At 33.9% G+C, this 24,061-nt stretch overlaps 2 protein-coding genes across 2 annotated transcripts in view; both read left to right on the top strand.

Annotated features, from left to right (window-relative positions):
- Positions 1 to 24,061, top strand: part of LOC113502096 (neurogenic protein big brain) — a 79,599-nt gene that overhangs the window by 23,325 nt on the left and 32,213 nt on the right. The window lies entirely within an intron of this gene.
- Positions 18,812 to 19,758, top strand: LOC113501783 (mitochondrial uncoupling protein Bmcp-like). The gene is made up of 2 exons (XM_026883032.1): positions 18,812 to 18,941; positions 19,489 to 19,758. Exons 1-2 carry the CDS (start codon positions 18,878 to 18,880, stop codon positions 19,671 to 19,673), a joined length of 249 nt encoding a protein of 82 aa, XP_026738833.1. The 5' UTR covers positions 18,812 to 18,877; the 3' UTR covers positions 19,674 to 19,758.

The raw sequence follows: 24,061 nt of genomic DNA on the forward strand, positions 1-24,061 counted from the left end.
TTCACTGTAAAAACGCTTGTGCTGTCAACAGTAGAGTCTGAGTGACGTTTAATCTATTTCCCGCGACAAAAACTTAATTTCTGTACTTGAGGCGCAACGTGACGTACTTTTTACAGTACATTTGGTAAGCGCTGAAGATTTATGATGATGCTTACTGAATTTGCATGCTATTTGCTTTTATTTTTAGACAATTTGTCTACCTTTACCGCGTCAAATTATTGAGGAAGACGAAAATGTTTGCTGTTTTGTTTATTAAGTTGTTATAAGTATTAAGGTTTAAGTACTGCCATCAATCTTCCTCCTCAAGAATTCATAAAGTAGAAATTTTGTTGTTTTCTACAAACATAAATCATACACATAACACTCGAGTTTATTTAGCTTATCTACAAATTCTAAAATACAAAATAATGCTTTTAGACACTTAGACGTGGGTAGTCGATGAAATGACAAGGAAATAATCTTTACCGAAACGAATTGATCTTTATAAAGGTCAGTCATTAAATGATGGATTAGTGTTGGCGTGTATTGATTGACTGCTAGTGACACGTGTGGAGTCTGCAGAATGTATAGTACGCAGGCGGGGAGATCTCGTTCCCACGGTGTCATGGCGGCCGGCGACCGAGTGCAGCCGCGGACCAAACTAAACAAATAATAAACTCGGCCATTAGCTGCCAGCCATGCTCACATCGCGTCGCCGCTAAGATATGGAACAAAGAGCATTCACGCCTATCACTGCTAATAACGTGGTAGCCATTATATAATAAGAATTTCTATTAGAATAAAATTCATGTACATCTGTTTGATATGAATACTGGACTGGACAGCATGTTTTTGTGTTGTTATTTGGACTTAGATTATATAATCTAAGTACATAATAATATTTGGATGTTAAGCATAATGCCGAAAAATATCCAAAATATTTCAAATTCAGAACAATCACAGTATAAGTCACAGTTAATATTAAACAATATTATTCTCAAACGTGTCCATTCATCCTAAGTTCCAAAATCCAATCCGATCTTTTTACCGGTTTTAATTAAAAGAGGTTTTATACAATTAAGTTTAAGTTTAAATTGGTGTGAACAAAACAGTTTAAGCTGTTCTCCGATGGCTTTTTCAGTGTTGCAAGGCAGTTTCCTTGAATAAGGTTACAAGGTTGCTTAATTTATAGGTAGCTGACCCAAATTGAATTTCAATTATACTGACTTTAATTAAGTTTTAGATAGACTAGTAGTTCTATCCTTTGGTTGGTTACTGAAGTCTACAACTTATTGTGAAATACATTCTATAAATTCTGAGAGATTTAATATATGTATTTTCGCGGTGTATACATTTTAAACTCATAAGGCATCATGAAGTATTCATTCTTAGCTACGGCGAAGGATAATTACTAATTATAATAGCTGCTCTACATGATTTGTATCAACGTTAAGACATGGCTTATCGTATGTTACTATGTAAGACCCACATTACACATGCCCTTGGAACTCTCACTGCCAAACTGTAACACCCCCCACCGCCCCCCTCCGTTAAGTATACCATGCCCGTTCAATATTCGCCTTATATGTCGGTAATTGGTGAGAGAATCCATTTCTACCTTTATGTAATTATGGCAATTAGTTGAGCTGTGGTTGCACGTATTTCTGTTAATGATACCACGACCGACGTTTACAAATAAGTATATATATTTACTACTTAATAATATATTTAAACAGTATGTATGTACAATCACTTCGTTTCGGTTTTTAAACCGTGTGTTGTGCTTTTTGTGCGTCCTGGCTGATGGCAGGAACATTTATGACACGGTAAACGAATGCAATTCGAATTTCGAATGGTGAATAAATTCAGAATACAGATTCTATATTTACAAGTATGTCGCCCAAGATAGTTTTATGTAAATATGTTTTTAAAGTCTTATGGGTTTAGTCGTTATGAATTGAATAGTTAATATAATAAATAACTGATTGGATATGAAACCGAAATAAATGTAACAAAATATTCAAGCTAAGTTAAAAAAAAGCCTTTCTTACAAGATGTGTTTTTTGTTCATCGTTTAGGATAATGTTTTGTTATTCCATTATGGAAGAAATTGGATGTCTTTAAGCAGCCTTTGATGAAACTTAATTAAGCGTACTAAAACTAAACTGGGGAAATACCTGCTAGATAAATCTGCTTGTTTAAGACTTTAGCTACCAAGGTATCATCGGAGGATCTTGTCAAGTTAATAATTAAGCTTTTATTTCTTTTTAACTTTGCTTGAAACCTTGCCAACAATATTTAATTAAAGTAGAGCCTGAAGCATTAAAAATGCCGTAAATTAAAATGTTACGTGTTAAGGCCCCATTTTTTATTGTTCCGCATACAAGAGGTATAAACGGAATTACTGCCTGTCTACTGTATACAGCATGGTGGCAGATCATCGTGAAATTTTCAAAGATAATGTTAAGCATTTATTTATGGAAAAAATGTCGCGCAAACGATTTGTTTTTTTTTAGCCTATTTGTACTCTTCAGTGTCGCGAGTCCAAATTGCACTTAACCGGAAATTTAATTATTGTTAAAGCGCCTGAAATTTTATTATTCGCACTAAAGATATTTTCAGTAAAAGCAAAAGGTTTAGCTAACCAGGTTGTATTATTCCCTTGTTCGCTCATACCGTTATTATTTCGCTTTATTTTATTAAGTAGGCACGTCTGCGATGTGATTATTCTAATGCGAGGTGCAAACGGGGAACGGTATGTCAGACAACAAAAGTCAGATGTCAAAACAAACTGTCAAGTTTTCTAACAAAAGGAGAAACATCTCGAATTAGGACAAAGGGTATATTCGTAGCAATTCGTAGTAATTCGTAGCGAGAACGTCTCTTGTTAACAAGCGTAGCCACGGGTTACAGCGCCACTTCAGTCATAAATCTTTCTTTAGGTCGACACCTGGTTATTCAGAGTGGAGATTGCGTTACGACCGCCATCAATTATTCTGCCTAATTATTGAGCATAAATGGTTCATTGTTGTGAAGACTTTCACCTTAAACTTTGTGTGGCCTTCAGAATGAATGTCCTTATTGTTCTTGTACCACAAGCTCATGAAATAAGACTGTTGCGACGAAAATGAGATGCCAGTATACGCGATGTGGTGTTGTGTCTCACTCTGCCAACGTCAACAGATGGTGGCTTCTGGTCTACATTTAAAGTAGAATTCCTTTCTCCGTACCAAGTTGTCAGTGGGTACTTTAGAAGCAGGACGCAACGGAAAACACTTTATTAATTGGTTTGAAGTCTTCCAAGAGTGTAGTGTTAGACCGGAGACTAAAACTCGTATTGAAGTAAAAGGGAAACTTTGTAAACTTCGTAAAGTTTTGAAGTCTCTACAGATATAGAATGTAACTGTAAAAGACATAAAATTATTCCTAGATATTATGAAGTATTTCTGCCTTTAGGTGGACAGAACTTTCAAAATTGAAAGTAAAATAAACTGCTTCAGAGTTTAGGCTTTAGAAGGATTCAGAAAACACAGAAGTGACTTCATATACCAGTTGAATATTTTGCAGTTTGATAAGTTTATGATTGCTTTATAAAATAAAAATACGTATTCATTATTTATCATAATACAAAGAAAATGACATAGTTCCTTTGTTGGGCTAATGTTGCTGTACCCACTTAGAGATGGACATGTAACAGTATCTTATATAGATTAGGCTTCAAGAGATTGATCGATCATGCGGGCGTCTTGACTAATATTATTGTATAGACGACGAGAATTATCCACATGAAAATATGAATATTATATTCCTGAAACATCGGGAAGTAATAAACTTGTACTTGTGTGTTTTTATGCATTAAAAAGAGAATAACGAAAGAAATATGCCTGTGTATATAAACCGGAACATCGAAAAACATGGATGAATCCTTTTATTTTTCAGAAATAGTTTTTTTTCGGGAATATCGACTGCAAATAGCGGCTATCTTGTTTTATGTGATTGAAAACCCTGGAGCATATTTCATGACTGTGTTTTCAATAAAAATTCCTCGTCGGCTTTTAAAAATTCATATTTTACAATTTGCAAATATTTATGCATGGCTGAGTGTCAGATGGAATTAGTATTTATTTGTGTGTTTTTGTTTTGTGTAAATTCACGGGTTTTTATGTGGATATTCATGTGGAATAACAAAGACTCGTTAAGTGAGAAGCTGACAAATTAATGTATAAAATTGCGAAAATGTATTTTACGTCTATATATACATATATCACGAAATATATTTAATCGTTTCTTTTGCGATGAAAAGCTACTCAATCAGCGAGTTTCATTAGCTGTATTAATTAACTCCGAATCTCAAAGAAGGATAGCTAAAGCTGTGTAATCTAGACCGATGTGACACCTTTATGTATTTGCACTGATTTCTATCATCGTTAACGTTGAAACAACTGTCACTTATCCAAGCCTCCGGGGTCCTTATTTCTTTGTCTACATTTAACATTTGTAGCTTATTTGTCAACGTCATCTCATACATACCGGGTAAACAAATGTTAACCGCGGAGTGGGCTTGTAATGAATATTTAATGCGAGTTCACTTGACGCCTATGAGTCTTCCCTATCAGGTAGGTGGCGCTCACGTCACTTATCCGTTTCAAGTGTGAGGTAAATATTTAAAATGAGGTTTCACTTAAATTGTGTTCATTAAATCTTAAGTAGAATAGTAACCACGCCAAACCCACTAAGCGCGACAGGTTGATGGTTCGATTCACGTAGAGGGCATTTGTTTTATCCACGAATGGTTGTCCTGAGTATGGGTGTGCATATTATTTGAATGTTTAAAAGCCCCCTACAAATTTCCTTAATGCCAGAGTCGTTTATCATCATCATCAACATCGGCCTAGCCTTTTCCCAACTATGTTGGGGTCGGCTACCAGTCCAACCGGTTTCAGCTTAGTACCAGAGTTTTACAAGAGTGGTTTATAAAAGCAAATTTTAGTCTATGGTTGTTTTAATTGTAACTAATGATTAATCATAATTATAAAATATATCTGATTTATAAGGAGGACAGAGAATTGAAATATGACTGCGCTCCGTCGAAACCGTTGTGTAATACGAGAAGGTACGCTTATAAAGATATCAAAATCTGAAAGGATCCATCTCCGTCGAATATTTGATATTTACAGATTAAGCTTAATCCTTCGAAATATCTTTTAAGCATTCACAGATAAGTTCATAAGTACATCGTTGTCTGTAGAGATCACAATTACTGATAAGCGCGCTCGCAATACGCTCTGTTTACATTGCTTTTATGTAAATTTCTTAATGTATAACATACGTTTATTGTTATCTCATAATTCATTACTGATTTAGGGAAATATTTCTTTTAAATTTAATAAGACGGATAGAACTTGCATTTAATTTTTGTCATCTTTAGCAAAGTGATGTTTTTACAATGGTTAACGTTACATCGAAAATGCTCTCTCTCACTTACGATGACGAAGACACGTTACGATTAACATGTGACTTAATCTTCTATCTATCTTCTCCATATATTTGACCTTTTTCTACTGACTCAAATGATTATAGAAATGTCACCTATCTATCGGGCCCATTAAAAAGCCAGGTTTTTTTTTTAAATTCTGATCTCAGGCTTGCATCGTTCCACAGACAATTCCCATCATACATTTTTAATTGACCAATTAAAGAGTTTCCGATGTCGTATTCCGTCGTTAGCAAGGACACGTAATTGTAACAAAAAGTTTTATTAGTTTTACTCTTTGCGAGTCCCACGGAAAAGGACCTCTTAATTAGTGAAGATCTAATAATAGACTGGTGATTTAGTTGGTTTAGTTTCAGATATTATGGGAAAACTTTGATTGGATAAAATGTTATCTGTAGAGTCGTTTTTATAATCTTTACTAATATATAAAGCTGAAGAGTTTGTTTGTTTGTTTGAACGCGCTAATCTCAGGATCTACTGGTCCAAATTGAAAAAATAGACCATTTTGTGTCGAATAGACCATTCATCGAGGAAGGCTTTAGGCTATAAACCATGACGCTGCGACTAATAGGAGCTAAGATACAATGGAAAATGTGAAAAAAACCGGGCAGGTATACCTAAATCATAACTTATAATTTCTACCCACGGGGACGAAGTCACGGGCAACAGCTAGTATTATGATATAGCCACTGAAAAACACATCACACAAATCGTTTGGCTAAATTTGTAAAGAAGTCTTTTATTTCTTCAGTGCGATCGTATGGTTTTGTGTTTCAGACATCAAATTATTATTGGATACTGGAAAAATATATCGACGGTATAGCATGAGAGACGAATATGTCGTCAAATGTCAATGTCGATGTGTTTTTCTAAATCTCGGTTTGATGATCAACAAAAGACAAATCAAAGATTAGGAACTTAAATATTGCATTTTATTGAAAATAATTTAAAAAAATCAGAAACCTCTCGTATTATTAAAAAAAAATTGTTTTAATCCCTATAGTTAGTTTAGGTCCTGCGTTGATATGTCTGTCAGTCAGACAGTTTCTTTCATATAATACCTACTTATATAAAAAACAAATGATTTCCAGTCGTTCTCATTTCTTCAAGTACATAGAAAGCAAGACGATAAGCTTCATGAGCTAACAGACGCTGTTTATTGAAATGGAAATTGGATGGATTAAGATTTATTTTGATACAAGATTATCGCGCGTCGCTACCTGAGATATTTTTTTAATTTCCTCGAAAATGCGATTTTTGTTTACAGGATCGAATGTTCATGATAAAAAACATATCCGAAGTATTATTGTTATTTTATTCCCTGCCAGATTTTTATTTCTACTATTAATACGTAATACGGCTCTCACAGCGTTCTTGATCCCTGCGTAGGACAATCATTCGTATTATCCGCGAATAGGTACTTGTTCTGAGTCAGGGTATTGGTGAACTAAATTTTCGAGAAACCCCCGCGATACAAATATCACAGTTCTCTCTGTTCTCGGTGTGGGAATGTTTATTTATTTATTTATATAAAGTACTTCCCGATGTTACACAGTGACAAATATTATTACTATGATTAAGTACTAGGCATTTGTAAATTTTAGAACAAAATAATGAAATGCATTTCACATACTTTTAAAAAATTCTACTAAGTAAAATTGAAACATGTTTGGCAATCAGAGACCGGTAATAACTCTTGGTGTGCCGTGAATATTTAACACGTTAGGAACAGCGCACGGCTAATTAACAACAGGGGTGACGCCATTATAATAATTAAATAACACTTTTGTGATATGTTATGAACGTATAAACTGTTTACTTTATAAACGAGGTTGCATTTTAGAAGAGTTGGAAAAGAGGTCATGTTTATATAATTGCTAATAATTTATTAAGCTTATTTTTGTGGTTTTGTGAGTTTTATGCAGTTTGGCCTGAATTTAACAAATATGAATGGATGTGTTTAGGTAGATATTATGCTTAATTTCTTTTCAGGACTAATAAAATATCTAAGTATTGTGTATTAATTTTATTAAGGAAGTTATAGAGTAAAAGTTGATGTTTCTCATTTTCGAATTTGAGTTAGTTTAAAATGTATTTATGAGCTGCTGTAAAAAACAACGACATTACATGTTATTATATTTATTATTGCAGCGCAATTAATCAGTTTTCATAAATGTCGGTCAGTTTAATTGCTTATTACTAGCAAACAACTTTTCACGATATCACAGAACGTAAAACTATCGTTAAAAATAACGATAGCTCGTCAATTGTAGTTTGTGACGTCACGGACGCCATAATTACGCCGCCATGTTTGACCTGTAGGGTTGGGAGGACAATGTAATCTCTAAAACGATAATCTCGGTTAAATTTCGAATGAAATATCTCTCTCATGCTTCAGTAACTGCGTTCTTGAGTGGGACGAAAGCGTGGGCTCGAAAGCTGCGATTTAATTCCAATTTTATTCCAAAATTGTACGATTATTTAAATTAAGATTATGACATCAGACTTGGTAAAAGTAAATAATTTATTTTTATAGTGACTTTGTCTAGTAGTATCAATTGTCAAAGATGTTTTGTGAAATCCACTTTTTGACAATGCTATACAAGTATAAACCCTAGATGTGAGCAATTAAGGTATCTTTTTAAATGAACAAAAATGTCCCGCTTAAATTTGTGCAAGCTCTTAACAAAAACAACATGCATCACTTCACAGGCGCGACAACCCTACTTCACTCATTAAATAATTCAGCGGTGCGCCATACTGATGAGCACACATCATTATATATTAATTCCTTTACTTTTTACATCTGTTTCAGCTGAAGTTGAGATTTCATCCATTTAGCGAATTACTCTTTCGAGTAAGTCGTTACGCATTCACTTTGCCCCATGCTCTCGGTATCCGTAGCGTCTTTTGAAAGGACCCCACCGCTTTGATGGGTGACGCCAATTTCCTGGAAACCAGGGAGAATAGCCCTTTTTGTAGAAAGTAGAATAATTAGTTTTTTAGGTCGAACCTGTAAATAGGTGAATGAATCTACTAATGTAGATAAGGAAATGTTCGTACTTTGAAATTATTGAAAGTAGCAACGTAAGTTGTCAAATAAAAAGTATTGGCATAACTGACAACGATTTTGCTATTACACAAAAATCTCGATCCCAAAATGAACTGCATTCCAAAAAACGTTAACGCTTGTAACATTGCAGAAAAACTTCAAAGAGAACACCTCTAATGACTCAAGAAGACAAGGAAAAACAAATACAAAAAAAAGTCGTCCAGTCTTTATCAGAATTAATTAAAAAAGTTGCGTCTTCAAATTGTTTCACGTGTAGAATATTACGAGCCATAAACAACACGCTGTGATTATTCCTCCGTCACATGCCACACATGTGCCTGTAACTCAAGCCGCTAAGATATACTAACTGTTGCATGTTGCTGGTATTTATTTATGTATGTCTACCTATCTAACAAGATTGTGTTACAAGTATGGTCAGTGTCAAATTGGACCTTTTATGTTGATGCCGTCAAGGCTTCTTGAGAAAATAGTCCGATGATGCTCTGTGAGTAATTGGCATTTTATTACCCGTCTTCAATGAGCAAAAAGTTTAACTTTACAAAGAAAGATGTTATGCTTAGAGTTTAGTCGGCATCGTAATTTTAATATTTGAATTTAGAGGCAAGAATATTTTTATATACCGGTTTTAATTTGTACTTCTAAGCATACCTACCTATTCAGATTTCAGAGCCAATTTTGTCTAACTATTGGATTGCCTTATTAATGTTTCAATTACGAAAGCTGTATAAGTGAATTCCTACTTGCCACTCATATTATTAACGCCTTTTTTGTTTCTTTTCTTTATATGTGTAATGAATTTCTGACTCCTGTAACATATATCAAATTCGGAAGCCCAGAAACATAAGTTTATGGGCTTATTCAATATTCTATCGGGCGATAAAATACTGCCATCTGTGGTGGCGAAATATCCTCTTGTACAGAGAAAATTTATACAGCTCAGCGATATTCGTAAGCCATTTTTGGAATACTTTTACGAAAATCTTCGATACTAGGTACTTTATATGAAGATGGGAGCAGATGTAATGCTCAGTTTAATTTTATAGTCTTGTGTGTCTTTATCATTTGAAGTGCAGTCATAACCAAGTCTTTACATTCGAGTGGGACATTAAAAGGACTTAAACTTAAATCTCTATATAGTCTTTAAGATATTGTCGGCTATATTTTTAGAATATGAAACTCCTTTTTAAGTTTCGAATTCTATTTGCTAGTTAAAAATATAGCTAGGATATGGATAGGAAAACCCGCGTACGCAATAAAGGGTGATACACAAACTCAATGAACTGTGAACAAAAGAAGCTCACGCATGGTTACCCTAAATACAGTTTAGGGGTCTATAACACTTGATCGTTAGCGACGAGCGGCCCCGAGCCGCGGCACACGAATCAAATAAATGTAGACCACCCAAAATGTCATTTACATTCGATCGTTAAGTATTTTTTGCGCTTGTGAATGAAATGCAAATGTTTTGGCCTTAATTGATAATTAAATTAGAGCTTCGTTGATATACGAACCGATATATTGACGTCTCTGTTCAATTCACCTCGTGCCTAATAGCGGTATTCAATATTGGATCGAAAATGGAACGTTAGTAAAAGATTTCTGCCCACGCCAGTGAATTCCTGGGATCATTTGGGACAAGCGGGAACAATTTTATAAATTACCCTGCCCGAGGGTATTTGATCCGTTACCTGCTCGGGTAACCGCATTAATTAGTCGAGGACACGACGTCAACTACTACATCAAAGTGAAACTATTCGGTCATCTTCAAAGAACTTGATTCGCATCCGGGTGAATTTTAAAATTTTGCCTTCAACGATAAGAAGGCTATCGACTTTGTAATTTTTTCGATCATAGCTTATCCAAGTGACATAAAAGTAAACTTTTATAACGTACCTTTAATCAATTTTTGATTCTACCGAAAACAAAAAGTTGTTGTTCAACATGGTCTAAGGTACGTTTTTTAAAAAAAGAGTGTTTAATTTTGCTGAATACGAAAGAAGAATTTTATAAATAATATATAGGTACATTTACATCTTAAGTAGCTAAATTATATTGGCAGTGACTAAGTTAGCGAATTTCATTTAAAGCTTTTACGAAATAAAATGACAAATGAGTAATTGAATCACGATCCACATTATTCACACAGCGACATAAGTCCTCGCGTCTTTATAGAACAAAAAGTTCTTAATTGAATCACGTTGTAGAGGTTTAAAGGATTAGGATTAATTTGGCAAGAAGATAAAACAAAGGACTTTCAAGGGTTTCTTTTGGCTTTGTGTTAAGATGGTCTCACATTTTGGGGTGTGCAGATTTTTTCCTACCGTATCAAACGATGAATTTTGAAACACTAGTTTAAATGAAATGAATAAAGTTGTGTGAAAATGTGCTGACTGGCCGCTGGTGCGGAGCGGGAGCTGAAACCAGACGGTTATCTGGCCCGCTGCGTCACAAATTGTTACAGTGTCACAATCAATGCGAAACAGAAAGACAGGGGTGCTTTCATATTATGGACAACCAACGGCAAAATGATCACCTGATTGTTATGAAAATAGACCTCCAATATTCAAAACTTAACAAGGCCTGATATTAGAAATTCCAGCATAAACAACTTTTGAACGGCTCGAATGATTTTTACCATACATATCTAATCAAACTCGAACACAACTCACCGTTAATACAACACAAACTAAATTGTAATGGATCAATCCATTTGAACCTATGATGCGAAAATAGACAGACGCGTCAAACTTTTAAAAAGAAATCCATTTCCATAAAACCTTGAAGATACTGATGGATCACCTGGCTCTTTAATCGGGTCAAGTAGGAACGTTAAACCTCGCTCGTACCAATTTGTCTGTCGCCTCCAAAGCATAGTACTCACTACATAAGTGGTTGCCAGTGATAATACTATTAACACCTCGGTCCCCCTTGAGTATACCGGAGCGCAGTGCGCCTTGGCGAGGTAAGTTTTACTTAAACGCTGGAGCGAATTGTGTGTCGGGAATTGAGTTTGCCGGTATATTGAATATCAGACTGTTTTCGAGAGAAAAAAAAGTAGCACTAGAAGATTTAATTATTTATCAGAGTTTTATGTCACAAACGTTTCTTCATGAACCGAACACGTGTAGAGTACATTAATTGTGAGCATCATAAGGTATTTCTTTATAAAAATAAAGACGTTTTAGCAACATACTTTATGATCGTGTATTGAAATGTTGCGAGTATGTTAGCAAAAAGGTTGCTATCGTCAGTTAAAAGACTTCAATTTTCCTGTTCAACCAACAGATCTTCTGTATATCCCGTACGATATTTTTTCATAGGTATATTTTTTGTGAAAACTGTAGACCTGAACATTTTTCCAATTCATGTCGTGTTAGTTTTGGCTCTGTTGCATCATACGTTTTTGTTTTGCGTCGCTTCGAATAACATTCGGTATTGGTACATAACATGGACGTTTCGAAACCGCTGCATCGTAACAACAACTTTTAATCATAAATAATAATAATTGTCAACTATCACACAACGTTATATTATGAGTACTAGACAACTGATAAATATACTTACATATTTATAAATAATTGGCAACATTAAATAAGAAAGTAAGTGTGTTTATGTGTGTCATCTCTTCACGCCCAAACGGCTATTGCGATTTTGACGAAATTTGGTGTGAAGAAAGCTGAGATCTAACACATTTTAACTCTCGATTTAACACATAAGCTACTTTAATCTGACTTCTTTGAAGGAAGTTAGTGTTTTTACTACTATAACCGATATCTAGGCGAGCGAATCCGCATAAATGATTAAATATCCATATAAATCGCTCTCTATCTTTAAGAGAAACGTTAAAGAACACTTCCTCTCCTCCTGCGACTGAGCTATTATAATGTGTATATATATATAGTAATATGTAGCGTAGTAGTATGTATATATCTATGTATTTGTGTATTTATATGTATGGATATATATTTATTATAATGCTATGTAGGATTATGCTTATGTTATTTATTAATAATTTTATTATGTTGCACACTGTTGACTGCCAATATCAACCACTTCTCCTACCGCGGGTCTGCTGGTAGAGATTTCTTTAGAAATAAGCAGCACCCTTGTACATCCTATTTTGTAATTTTGTGTTTTTCTTTATTTTTTGTGTGTACATAAATTATTAAATAAATAAATTGATATTTATGAGATCGTTATACATAAACCAATTTTAATTTCACTTTGAATTTATTTTCTTAGAATCCTCTGTATTAGGTATCGTGTCACGAGTCACAACATCTTTCAATTTGGTCGTTCTTATTAAATTTATGATATTTAGCCGTTATTCGTGGAAAAAGTAAGTCTTGCGGAATTGCTTTAACTTAGTTTAAGTTATCTACGAGTTGTTTATTGCGGAGAACTCTTTAATAGTTCGTGGCGCAAACTCGGTAAGGGATGTAGTTAGTTACTCAGTTGGAGTGAAGATGGTGACCTAACTAAACACGCAAGGAAAGGGTTTCGGTAATCAACTTCGATGATATATAAGCAGACAGACAACGCCTACGACGCAAATGAAGAGATAAAAACTCATGTTTTTTTTTCAAAACTAAATTACACTGTACTGACTTTTCTTAAAAAAATCGAATTTTATAATTAAATGTGACTTATTTGAAAGTTTTAATTTTTCCTGAAACGAAACGGCATTCAGCTTCACAAGATAATTTGTCTTCAAACAAACATTTTATTATCTAGGGATCTTCCTCCACTTATAAAAGTAATATTATTGCAAGTTTGGGAAAGGGACGCCAGTCTATGCCGTAATACGCTGTCACGCTTCCAGAAATATAAAGAAATTTCTTTAGGATGTGGTGGTAGACCATTAGTACACAAATCCCAACCGAACCTTCTGCGTCTCGCCTGTTTAATATTTCGTAATAAAGTTAATTAATTAATTGTGGTTGCACGGCTCAGTAATCAACACAACAGTTATTATCATGAGCTTCTGTTTTGTGTTATAAATAGCTGACGACAACTGAATATTCACACTTTGAATAACTTAGAGTACTTCAAAAGACAGATTTACATTTTGAAAACTGTTATGTTTTACGCAATACGAGTATCTTCGCGCTTTTGTCCACCTATTGAACTATCTACTAATTCATTTAGGAACAACAACTTTTACTTTGTTACATATCATACGCCCTAAATTTCAACCTTAAATGAATAAAAATCTAAGTTGAGACCTAAAAAAAATGAGGAAAGCTTACCTACATACATTCGCAATGGTTATATGAGTAGCTTGTGAAATCTAGGATATTAAAACATAAAAACTTCAGAACATTTTACGCCTTTGGTTGTAAAAAACACCTGCCGATCTGTATCAGATCTGCTGATGTAGAGAAAAAAGGGCGCTGAAAGACCTTTGACGTCCTAAGATAAATCGGATTCGTGGCGATACCGACTTGAAATGCAGGAGGCGAAGTCGGTATTCCATCTAAATGAGACCGGGATTAACTCTGGCTTAATGCTGCTGAGTGGACCATTCTTAAATCCCGGTTCTGTTGATCGTGAGATACTCGACTACGATATATTTCTGACGTATAACATTAAGTGAGTAGGCATCGTTTTTCTGATGTGTGATCTGGTATAGTATGAGAATTGAATACGGAACGACTAAGATTATATAACCTGATATAGATAGAGTAAAACTATAGCTAATTATAATTATATATTATAATTTAATTTAATATTAAATTTATAATTTTTACATACGTTTTTTGCGAATTTAAATGATTATTTTGATAACGGTCAACTTCGATATGACTGATGGTTAACAAATTTATTATCTATTCATGCTCGTAATTAAAACCGAGTGGGGTTGACGCTTGTCACTTTCGACGACCCAAGCGAAATTATAGAAAGATCGATTAATATAAAACTTTTGGTCGTCCTACACCAGTTTTACGACGAAATTTAATTTAAATCGTGATATTAGGTGGAAACAAGGCCGCAACTGAGAACGAACCTAAATCTAGGAAATATGTCAGAGGACCCCTTTTTAGACGGTTATGGAAATTTAGGATGGAAGTTTGCTGGTAATTAATGCGGTATAATTTATTGCTAAGGACGACGAAAACGAGATACTTTTTGTTTGACATCAAAATTTATTAATAACAGGATTTACACTTAAATAACCAGTTAACTTTTATCTTTGTTGGATGGGAAAAGTTCACATCCAGCATTACCATAGGATCTATGGAACAAAACCGAATATTTATTTCGAAGACAGTCAATTGTATTCCTCGGACACACCATTTGAAGAGTCCCATTGATAGTAATTATTCGGATTACTTTTAATCTCTTATCTCACTGCACGAAAAATAAAATATACTTGCCTAGTGTTTAAAAATAAATGCAGAAATGAATATTGTTCGCGATTGTGTTCTATTGAAGTACCTGACGTCTGTTCTATGAATTTTAATGATCCTCTGGTATACAGAGTTAACCTCATTCTGAGTCTCAATTATTCACAATTCTCATTTACGTAATAATTGTTCCAGTGGTTATTGTGAGATCCTCTCTATTATACCAAGACGCTCCGAATTCATTATCTTTAATTTAATTCCATATTTAATGGAAAGGACAAGATATTTAAAGTTTAATGTTACTGTTTATTATAAACTAGGACTATAAAAAATAAGAGGCCTTCCGGTCCAAAGTGTCAGGCTTTCCTCCACGAAGTTAGTGGCTTATAATAACTCTAGCAAACTCTTGGGTACCGTTCAGGGAGGGTATAAAAGAAAATGGTACCTCTATTTGCACGTTAAGTAGAACGCTCAATATAAAAGTGCTCGGAATACAAAGAAACTCGCAGTGAAGTGAGCCTGAACAAATTAAAGGGACCGTAACCAAGTTTTCATTAAATAACAAATGTTCTAATTAAAAAATTAATTACCTCTTTTCAATGAATCCGTTTCCGTACTCCAGTTGAATGTCCACTAGGTTTGATTTATATCGGACGAGAGGCATTGGAATTTATTCCCGAACTTCTCATTCCTTTTGGTTTTTTTTATTAAATTTATTTAATTAAACGGAGCAAGGCGGTTGATGGATCGCTCGTATTCTGCAAAGCCGGAAAATTCAATAATATCATTAATAAGGCCTGATATTTTTTCGAAATAAACCACAAAATAAGAAGTGTCAGATTCAGTTGGAACTGCAACCGCCTGATGCGGCGACAATCTGTGATGCCGAGGAAATTGGAACGTCAGTAATAGAGGAACTAACTGGATTGAACCAGTTATCATAGTCCACTGACCTGTATGTGACAATCCAATACTTCTTTGATATTTTTTCGTCCAGAGTAAAGCAGCAAAATTGTAGAGAAACTGACAAAAATGTGTTTTTACGCGCCGTTTTATAAGCGCTTATTATCATTAAGGTCGTATTCAAAATTCGAGACGTTTATTTTTTTTTATTTTTGCGAGTGACTGGCACAAGTATACGCCATTCTGCCGGCGAGGAACTAGGATACGTTGGGGTTGTCGCGGTCCTTTCAACGCAGTATTCATGGCGCGCGCTATTCACACTGCCCGAGGCAACCTCATTTGGGACACATTTTTACTCGTTACGTATTTATATATTTTCATATTGCTGATTGCCTAATTAGGGGTTGTGTCGTCAACATTTTGGAGTGGACTGGTTATATACCTATTATGTTTTGAAGGTAAAATTTTTTGGACATAAAAATACTTTGTTGCCTAACGCATTACCACTGACATTGTTTGGACTATTGTATATATATACATAGGTGAATCCCAGTTTCCTTCTTCAAACTGTTTATTTTTCTTACAGGTGACGTATTATACAAAGAGGTTAGTTTTTCTATCCTTTGATTTGTCTTCGTGGACTAATAATCAGATTTTAAAAAACATCTCTACAGTATTTTCTGACTTTCGTGAATACGTTTCGTGGGCCGTAGTTCGTTGACCTACTTTAAGCTAATCAACGAATCCTAATTTCAAATGTTTCAATTTACATTTTGCTCGGTCAGAATGCCAGATAAAAGAATGTAACAATCGTGCTCGCGGTAGGAATCTGAAAAAAGTATTTATATAATTTACTTCGAACAAATTATGGCAAAATTGAAGAAAGGTAGGTAAGCTTTAAAAATTCTCGTTACTACGTTTTTCTGGAGCACAATAAAAGTGTATTACATTTATTACCGATCTCGAAGGCTTTGTTCCGTCAGACAAATTAAGCCACCAATTAATTATCTTCAGTCTTTTCTCTTTGAAATTTATTTTAGGCTGACTATACGTCTCTTTCTCACGTTTCCATTCAGCCGCCAGGGTCATAAAAAAATAAGAAATTTAATATTGACAAGTAATTATTCCGCATTGCGACACCAACAATTTTATAGCGCATGAAGTTGTCACGACGGACTAAAATTTGAAAATATTGTCTCAATAAAAAGAAATTATTATAAAAAGATAAGATACTTCTTTGACATATTTCTTTATACTTTTATACAGACTCAAATATGTTCGTATCTAAGAGTAATAATAATAATAATAATAATAATAATAATTCTTATTTGCATAAAATGTAGTACATAATGGTGGTAAAACATTGTCAAGGTGCCATATACATCTTGCCGCTTGGCGACATGCAAATCTTTATACAGTTCAAATATATAGTATTATCACAGAAATAGAACATTTATAACAATTCAACTTATTTTAATTTACAGTCTATACCTCACAGATCGTTCACAATTGTAGAATTTACATGGGTTTTTTGCTAAAAATTCATCAACTGAGTAAAAACATTGCTGACATAACCATTCTCTTAACATTACACAAAATTTATTTGGAGGTAGACCGGTTATAGTTTTTGGTAAAGAGTTATATATTAAGGGACCCATATAAATACAGCTTCGTCTAAATAACTCTAATCTAGGAATAGGTAACTGAAATTCTAAATGAGTAGCTTTTCTTTTATTTATATTATTGTTGGACACAAAAAATTGAGGATTATTTTTCACAAATTTAGAAATCTCGTAGATATAAATACAGGGAACCGTTAAGAGGTTATTTGATTGGAATGCGGGTTTACATGTATCACACCAGTCAATATTAAACATTGCACGAACACACTTCTTCTGAGCAATGAACACTCGTGATATATCTGAAGAGTTTCCCCACACAATGATACCGTAGCGGATAACCGAGCAAACGTATGCATGGTATACCATTAGGGCAGTTTGCATGGATGTTATACATGTAATTTTTCTTAAAGCGAAGACAAATCTATTAATTTTTACACATACATTTTCGATATGAGTTTTCCAAGTAATATGTTCGTCTACCGTTATACCCAGGAATTTAGAGCAATGTATTTGTTCTATAACACTAGTATTATAAGATACATTAAGTTGTATGGGCTTACTTTTCCATGTTTTAAAATAAATTACATTAGTTTTGGAAATATTTATTTTTAACTTATTAGTATCTAGCCATTTAATAATTTCACCTAATGCTTTGTTGACCTGAGAACTCAAATTTTGGGGTTGATTACTCTTTATGATGATAGTAGTATCGTCTGCAAATAGGACACACTGATGACTTATTGACTGTGGTAGGTCGTTAATGTACACAAGAAATAATAGCGGCCCCAGGATACTACCCTGAGGCACGCCACAGCTATTAGTACGTGGAACAGAATCAAAATCTTCAATAGTATTTGTTACTTTATTAAGTTTAGCTATCCTTGTTATCTGCTGTCTGTTACTTAAATACGACTGAAACCATTTTTTCGCTGGGCCTCTGACACCATACTTTTCAAGTTTCTCTATAAGTCTATTATGATCAACGAGGTCAAATGCTTTACTTAAATCTAAGAATAAGCACAGGATGGTTTTTTTGTATTCATATTTTCTAAGATGTTTTTTACTAAGGTAAATATTTTATGCCTTAGTTAATATTATGCCTTAGTTGACTTGCCCTGTGGCATAGATGGCACCACTTTCCATACATTTTGTTTTCTTGTCCTCAAAGTACTGTACTGTCACCCCCATGTGACGGACACAGGTCACAGTAAATCCGAGCTAAAACGAGTGATAAAAAAACTAAGCATTTAAAAGAATTTCGAATTCAAGACGTTATTGGAAAAGTTTTATATTAATCTATAAAACGTCTTATATACCCAGTGCCATCAAATAAACTGTTTCTATTGACTGTGTTTCCTGTGAACGCGGAACGTTTTAAGATCGTATCCCGGTTAGAATATAGGCACTACCGGTGCCTATAAACATAAGACTCACTCTAGTTTTTTAATCTTTATGTGTGATGGGAGATAGAGATTGGAGACCGTTTGTTTACGGCGGCCTCGCGTCGATCGTCGCCGAATTCGGTGAGCAGAATAATATTATCCAGATTAACATAACCTTAAATGTTATATCACCTGGATCTGGAGGACTACGTATTCCAGATAATTCCAGTTTCCTAACTTCATGTAGAATTGTAGATAATATGCATCGTAATTTTTTTCGTAAGATAGTTACATTTTGTTCTGTATTTATCTTGTATATCTTCTTTTTTATTATTTGAATATAAATCAGTAGGTTCTATACAGATGTAAATGTCTAAACAAATATTTTTTCTTTGTATGAATTTATATTTTAGTTTGTAAGTTATCATAACAGTTTCTAATATCAAGTCAATATGTTATGTATTTTCTGATTATTTTTTCGAACAAGATTCTTATTACTCTTTCTTGTTATTTTTATTAACTGGAATATGATAGTGGAATATGGAATACCATAGATCACTATAATTGAGCTTAATTAAAATTAAAATTGCATAATTTATTTCATGTATTTAAGAATAAATTGTTAATATAGGAGCACTCTTACTGTTTGCATTTGTATGTTCAAACAAACATATTTTTTTATCAACAGGTACATTCCCTATTGACACAACAAAGACACGACTTCAGATTCAGGGCCAGAAGATAGACCCTCGTCATGTGGAGCTCCGGTACACTGGCATGGTGGACTGCTTCGTCAAGACCTCACAGCAAGAGGGGGTCAAAGCATTGTACTGCGGGTATGTTATGCATTATAAGGTCATATTCTACCTATGAGGTTACTTGTTACTTGATCTGATCTGGTAATCTTTTATTGCTATGTGTATAAAAAATAATTATATATGGCAACCCCTATCACTGAGCTCAAATGTAGCTCAGAATTAGTCCATTTTTCATGTAGATTTGACATATAAATAAAGAGCATCGGTTGGTTTTACAAAACAAAAACAATACTATAATGTAGAACTACATTTAAGATTGGTCATTGATGACAAATTTGTAAATAATTGAGATATTCAAGTACCCAACTAATTTTGCTAAAATTTGCTGTGAGTTATTTGAAGCCTTAAAAAAGACACTTTTTATTCAAATATTTAACATCCATGATGATGAAGCAGATGCCTATCACCAATCAGTATTATATAATATCTTTGATAACATTCCAATATCTCTGATAATATGACATAATAATTGTGGTAGATTTCCACAGGTAGATATGGTATAATCAGATAAAAGTAATTTATTTTGATCTTGCTGTGTAGTGATCCTGTTAGGATGAACTATTCTGGTGCCAAATTATCAATTTCTAAAAACCATTTACCTATTATCTGTAATCAACATATGTACTTTGTTGTAATCTAAAAACTCTTCTATATGTGACCTTTTAGTCTTAAACAACAACCACTGAAAGTAATTGTAAGAGGTGGTTTCACAAACATTCAACTCATATGCACTAAGAGTATCAGGTTCGTAGATCCCACAAATGCTCGCCCTGCGCGGGGATCGATCCTGCGAAACTTCGTAGGGGATAGGTTAATATTTTAGTATGTCGGTTATAATTATATCGATATTCGTGCAGTCGTAGTATGAATAATTAAATAATGGCATTGTCTTCACTATACAACTAATACTTCAAGGTAAAGCTCTCAACACAATGTGTATGTAAATATCTCTTAGGGTGCTGTTACTTACATAAGTCATTTTAACTAAAATGTACTTTACGCCAACAAGCCGGATCTCGGTCGAAGATATGCTTTCCCCAGTCCTAGTTATTAAAGATTTGACAAGTAGGTGTGACGGACATGAAAGCACATGTAGTGAATACGCTCCTAGTGGTGATCCCAACAATCTTAATATGTATCGCGATAAAATCTAATAGAAGTAGCATTCAAAGAAATGCAGAAATTATGTTTTTGTTCCTATTAGAATTATGAATAAATTCTAGTTTAATTCAGTTAAACGATTGGAAAGTTCAGTTAAAATGTTATTTTTTTGGAAGGTTGACAGGGTCTACAATAGTATCTGAATCTATCAATGAATCTAAGTCTTACGACATTAGCATCTCGGATAGCGGACCCCACGTACTTCGTCGCGATAAGCACTCATTGATAAGTCGATAGGTATCTATTGTCCGACTATTAGGGCCTGTACAGATGTTGCGGATTGACATGCGGCCGGACTTGCCGCCAAGTTGAGTTGTGGAAGAGTGACAGCGCGCTACCTGCCGTAGAGCGCCGTCTCTCTTTACACCTGCAATAATATTGCTGTAAGAAGTACTAGCAGGTTTCTCAGGTTCTAGGTTAATTTCAATGCAAAAGCTTACTGTGTTTCGTATATGACCGAATAATTACGCTTAAAAGTTTGTGTGTTTGCTACGAAATTATGATGTTGATTTATCTTTATAGATTTGCATAGTGATCTCAGTCAGCTAAATGTCGAAAGTAGTATTATTCTTATAACAATATAATTTATCATTAGCGTTGTCATCAGAATACACACTTCCAAAATATGTATATGCTCATTAAAAACCTTAATCTATATCGGCCCTTAAATTCCTTATTTATAACAAGGCGTGCAAATCGCGTGCAAAAACAACCACGCAATATTGAGTCATGCGATAAGTGCGCCGTGCTCACATGTTTTTATTGTCCTTATCAGTAGACGAAAACAAGACGTAAACAGTTTATATATGTATGTCTGAGACATATCGAGTGATAGTTACATTTTATATGTTTGTAGTACATGCGTCCGATTGTAAAAACAGACCACGCCCTCTGCCATCTTCAGGGTTGCGGTTTGTGTCGTCATAGTTCAGTAAACAAAGGTTTAACATGACAAATATGAACGTACATATGCATTGCGCGTAAATTACGTACGTTGCTTGGCCTGTTTGTCGGAGTGACGGTACCTACTTGTGTATAACACACCCTAATGGATTTACCACTCTACATATCACAAGACAAGCTTTTAAATATGGCAGTAGCCTATACCTGACTAGTCTACATAATACTAAGCGCTATTGTATCGTAAGGTTATGTCATGTCCATAGAATAACTTATCTAAAAGTTTGTAGTAATGGAGTCTGATCAAAGTAATTGAAAATATTGTCATGATGATCCACAGTCGATCGCTGATCAAACATTTAAGATAAAGATTGCGGCATTTTTAAATTGGTATGTTTCCGTAATTCCTTCTCCACTAAAGTACTGTAGTCTTATAGATATCATCTATCTGTAGATTAGACAATCATGTTGTACATGGTAATTTATTGTTCCTTTGTACTTCGCTATCAGTGACCTTGGAGATTCGCGAACGACGTTAGGTAAAAGTGAATTGCTAGTTTATTTCCTCTGAGTTTATTCGCGACATCGCGAGCGTGAGATAAAAATAACTTCACATTTTTTTGGTTCGTCTTTTAGGGTAATCTTTGCTTTATTGCATGCTTCTAAATTGATTTTACGAATACTTATTTTTGAGTAGTTAATTATGAAAGTGAGATTTTTATTAAAATTAAAAACGATTTTTTTTCATTTTCAAATTTACAGTAATATTATTGAAGTTATGAAAGAGATGAGCAACACGACCTGATAATGTTATTTTTTACTTTTTCTATATGAAGCGGTAGGGCCTAGACATTTTGAATGGAGACAAGTGATATGAATTTTTCGTGAATCGTTTACATCTACAATTACATTTGCGATAGTGTTCGTGCTAGGGTATAGTGCATCCGATTTCGAAATATTACTAATTCTTAAATCTTATTTCGATAATCATTCGATTCGATGCAAATAAAGAAAGATAAGAATAATCTTACATTGGTATTGATTTCCGTAACAAACACACATGTAATGCTTATTTAATATCTTATTAGTTATTTATTGCCACTTGATACGTGACTGATGCAAGAATCATGTTTGCAATCGCGATGCATTAATTAATGATGTTAGGAACTATCGATTGTTGTCAAGCAGTGAAGAAATTATGAAACCTGTTAAAATTAACAACGACCGCGACGCATTTAGTTTTAGATTTCCGTGTTTTTCTAAAAGACTCCTATAACTCTCTCTCATCTGTCATGAAGTAGTTAAAAGGATTGAGTAACTGGGGACTCCTGAAGGTTTCTAAAAGTGGTATTTAGCTTCATTACAATGACACATATTACGTTTTGCTCTCAAAATGTTCATGAGTAATTTATATTTTTTATAAGATTTTCATTATATAGGTACGGTACAACATTTTAAGCGTGTAAATTAGGTATATAATCTAACACAAACACTATAATTTAGGCTACTCGAAATCTAGGTCACTTAAAAATAAGTGTTATCAACAAAATTGTCAAAACGTACGTTTTGTTGGCACGCTTCCAAGTTTATAACTGAACCAAAGAACTTTGCGTACTAATCGGTTATTGATAAACAAATATTTTCACACCAAGACGTAAAAGTTCAGATGAAGAAACCATGTTTGATTCGTTGGGCGGTATCTTTTTGATAAACAGTTTATCAACTGTCACGGTAAAAGAATTTACAATTTTGCTTTAGTAGACCCGGAGATCACCTACTTAATTGATAATTCCACGCTTTTTTCCAAAAAGTTTTCAACGTTCATTAGAAAAATGGGTGTGATATTTTAAGTACAAACCTGTAAGCAAAAAACACGTGTGCAAAAATGAAGCACGTGATGCAAGAGAAAGAAAATTCCTTCCAAGAATATACCGATGTCTTGTATTTTTTTAAACGACTATTAGTCATAGCGTTAAATGCATATTATATGAAAATATACATCTCATTAACCAGTAATTAAATAACAATTTCTTTCGAATATTTATTCAAACAATTTTGGCTTTAAGTCTCGTTTGAAGACTGGGCAGAGTGCCAAACAAGATTTCGTAGTAATGTCGAGTGACTGGATTTTAGAAATTAGAAGAACACGTGTTTGTTCATGACTATTAACAAAGGCCGGATATGTTTATTTTATTCTATGATATTAATCAATGTTATTATGATTTTAAAATCAATTTTGAACTTCAATGTTGCAAGATTTTCACGTTCTTTGGCGCATTATGCATTACTTACTTTATTTTATCATTTGCAGTAAAACATTAAACGATCGAGATAATTCTTTACGATTGACGGAATTTTCTTTTTAATTCATGTCAATTACAT

The sequence above is a fragment of the Trichoplusia ni genome, chromosome 16 (assembly GCF_003590095.1).
Source record: "Trichoplusia ni isolate ovarian cell line Hi5 chromosome 16, tn1, whole genome shotgun sequence".
Taxonomy (NCBI): domain Eukaryota; kingdom Metazoa; phylum Arthropoda; class Insecta; order Lepidoptera; family Noctuidae; genus Trichoplusia; species Trichoplusia ni.

Coding starts and splice junctions, on each gene's coding strand:
- LOC113501783 (XM_026883032.1), top strand. CDS start 18,878: ATGGGAGATAGAGATTGGAGACCGTTTGTTTACGGCGGCCTCGCGTCG. Junction 18,942..19,488: donor GTCGATCGTCGCCGAATTCG/GTGAGCAGAATA, acceptor TTTTATCAACAG/GTACATTCCCTATTGACACA.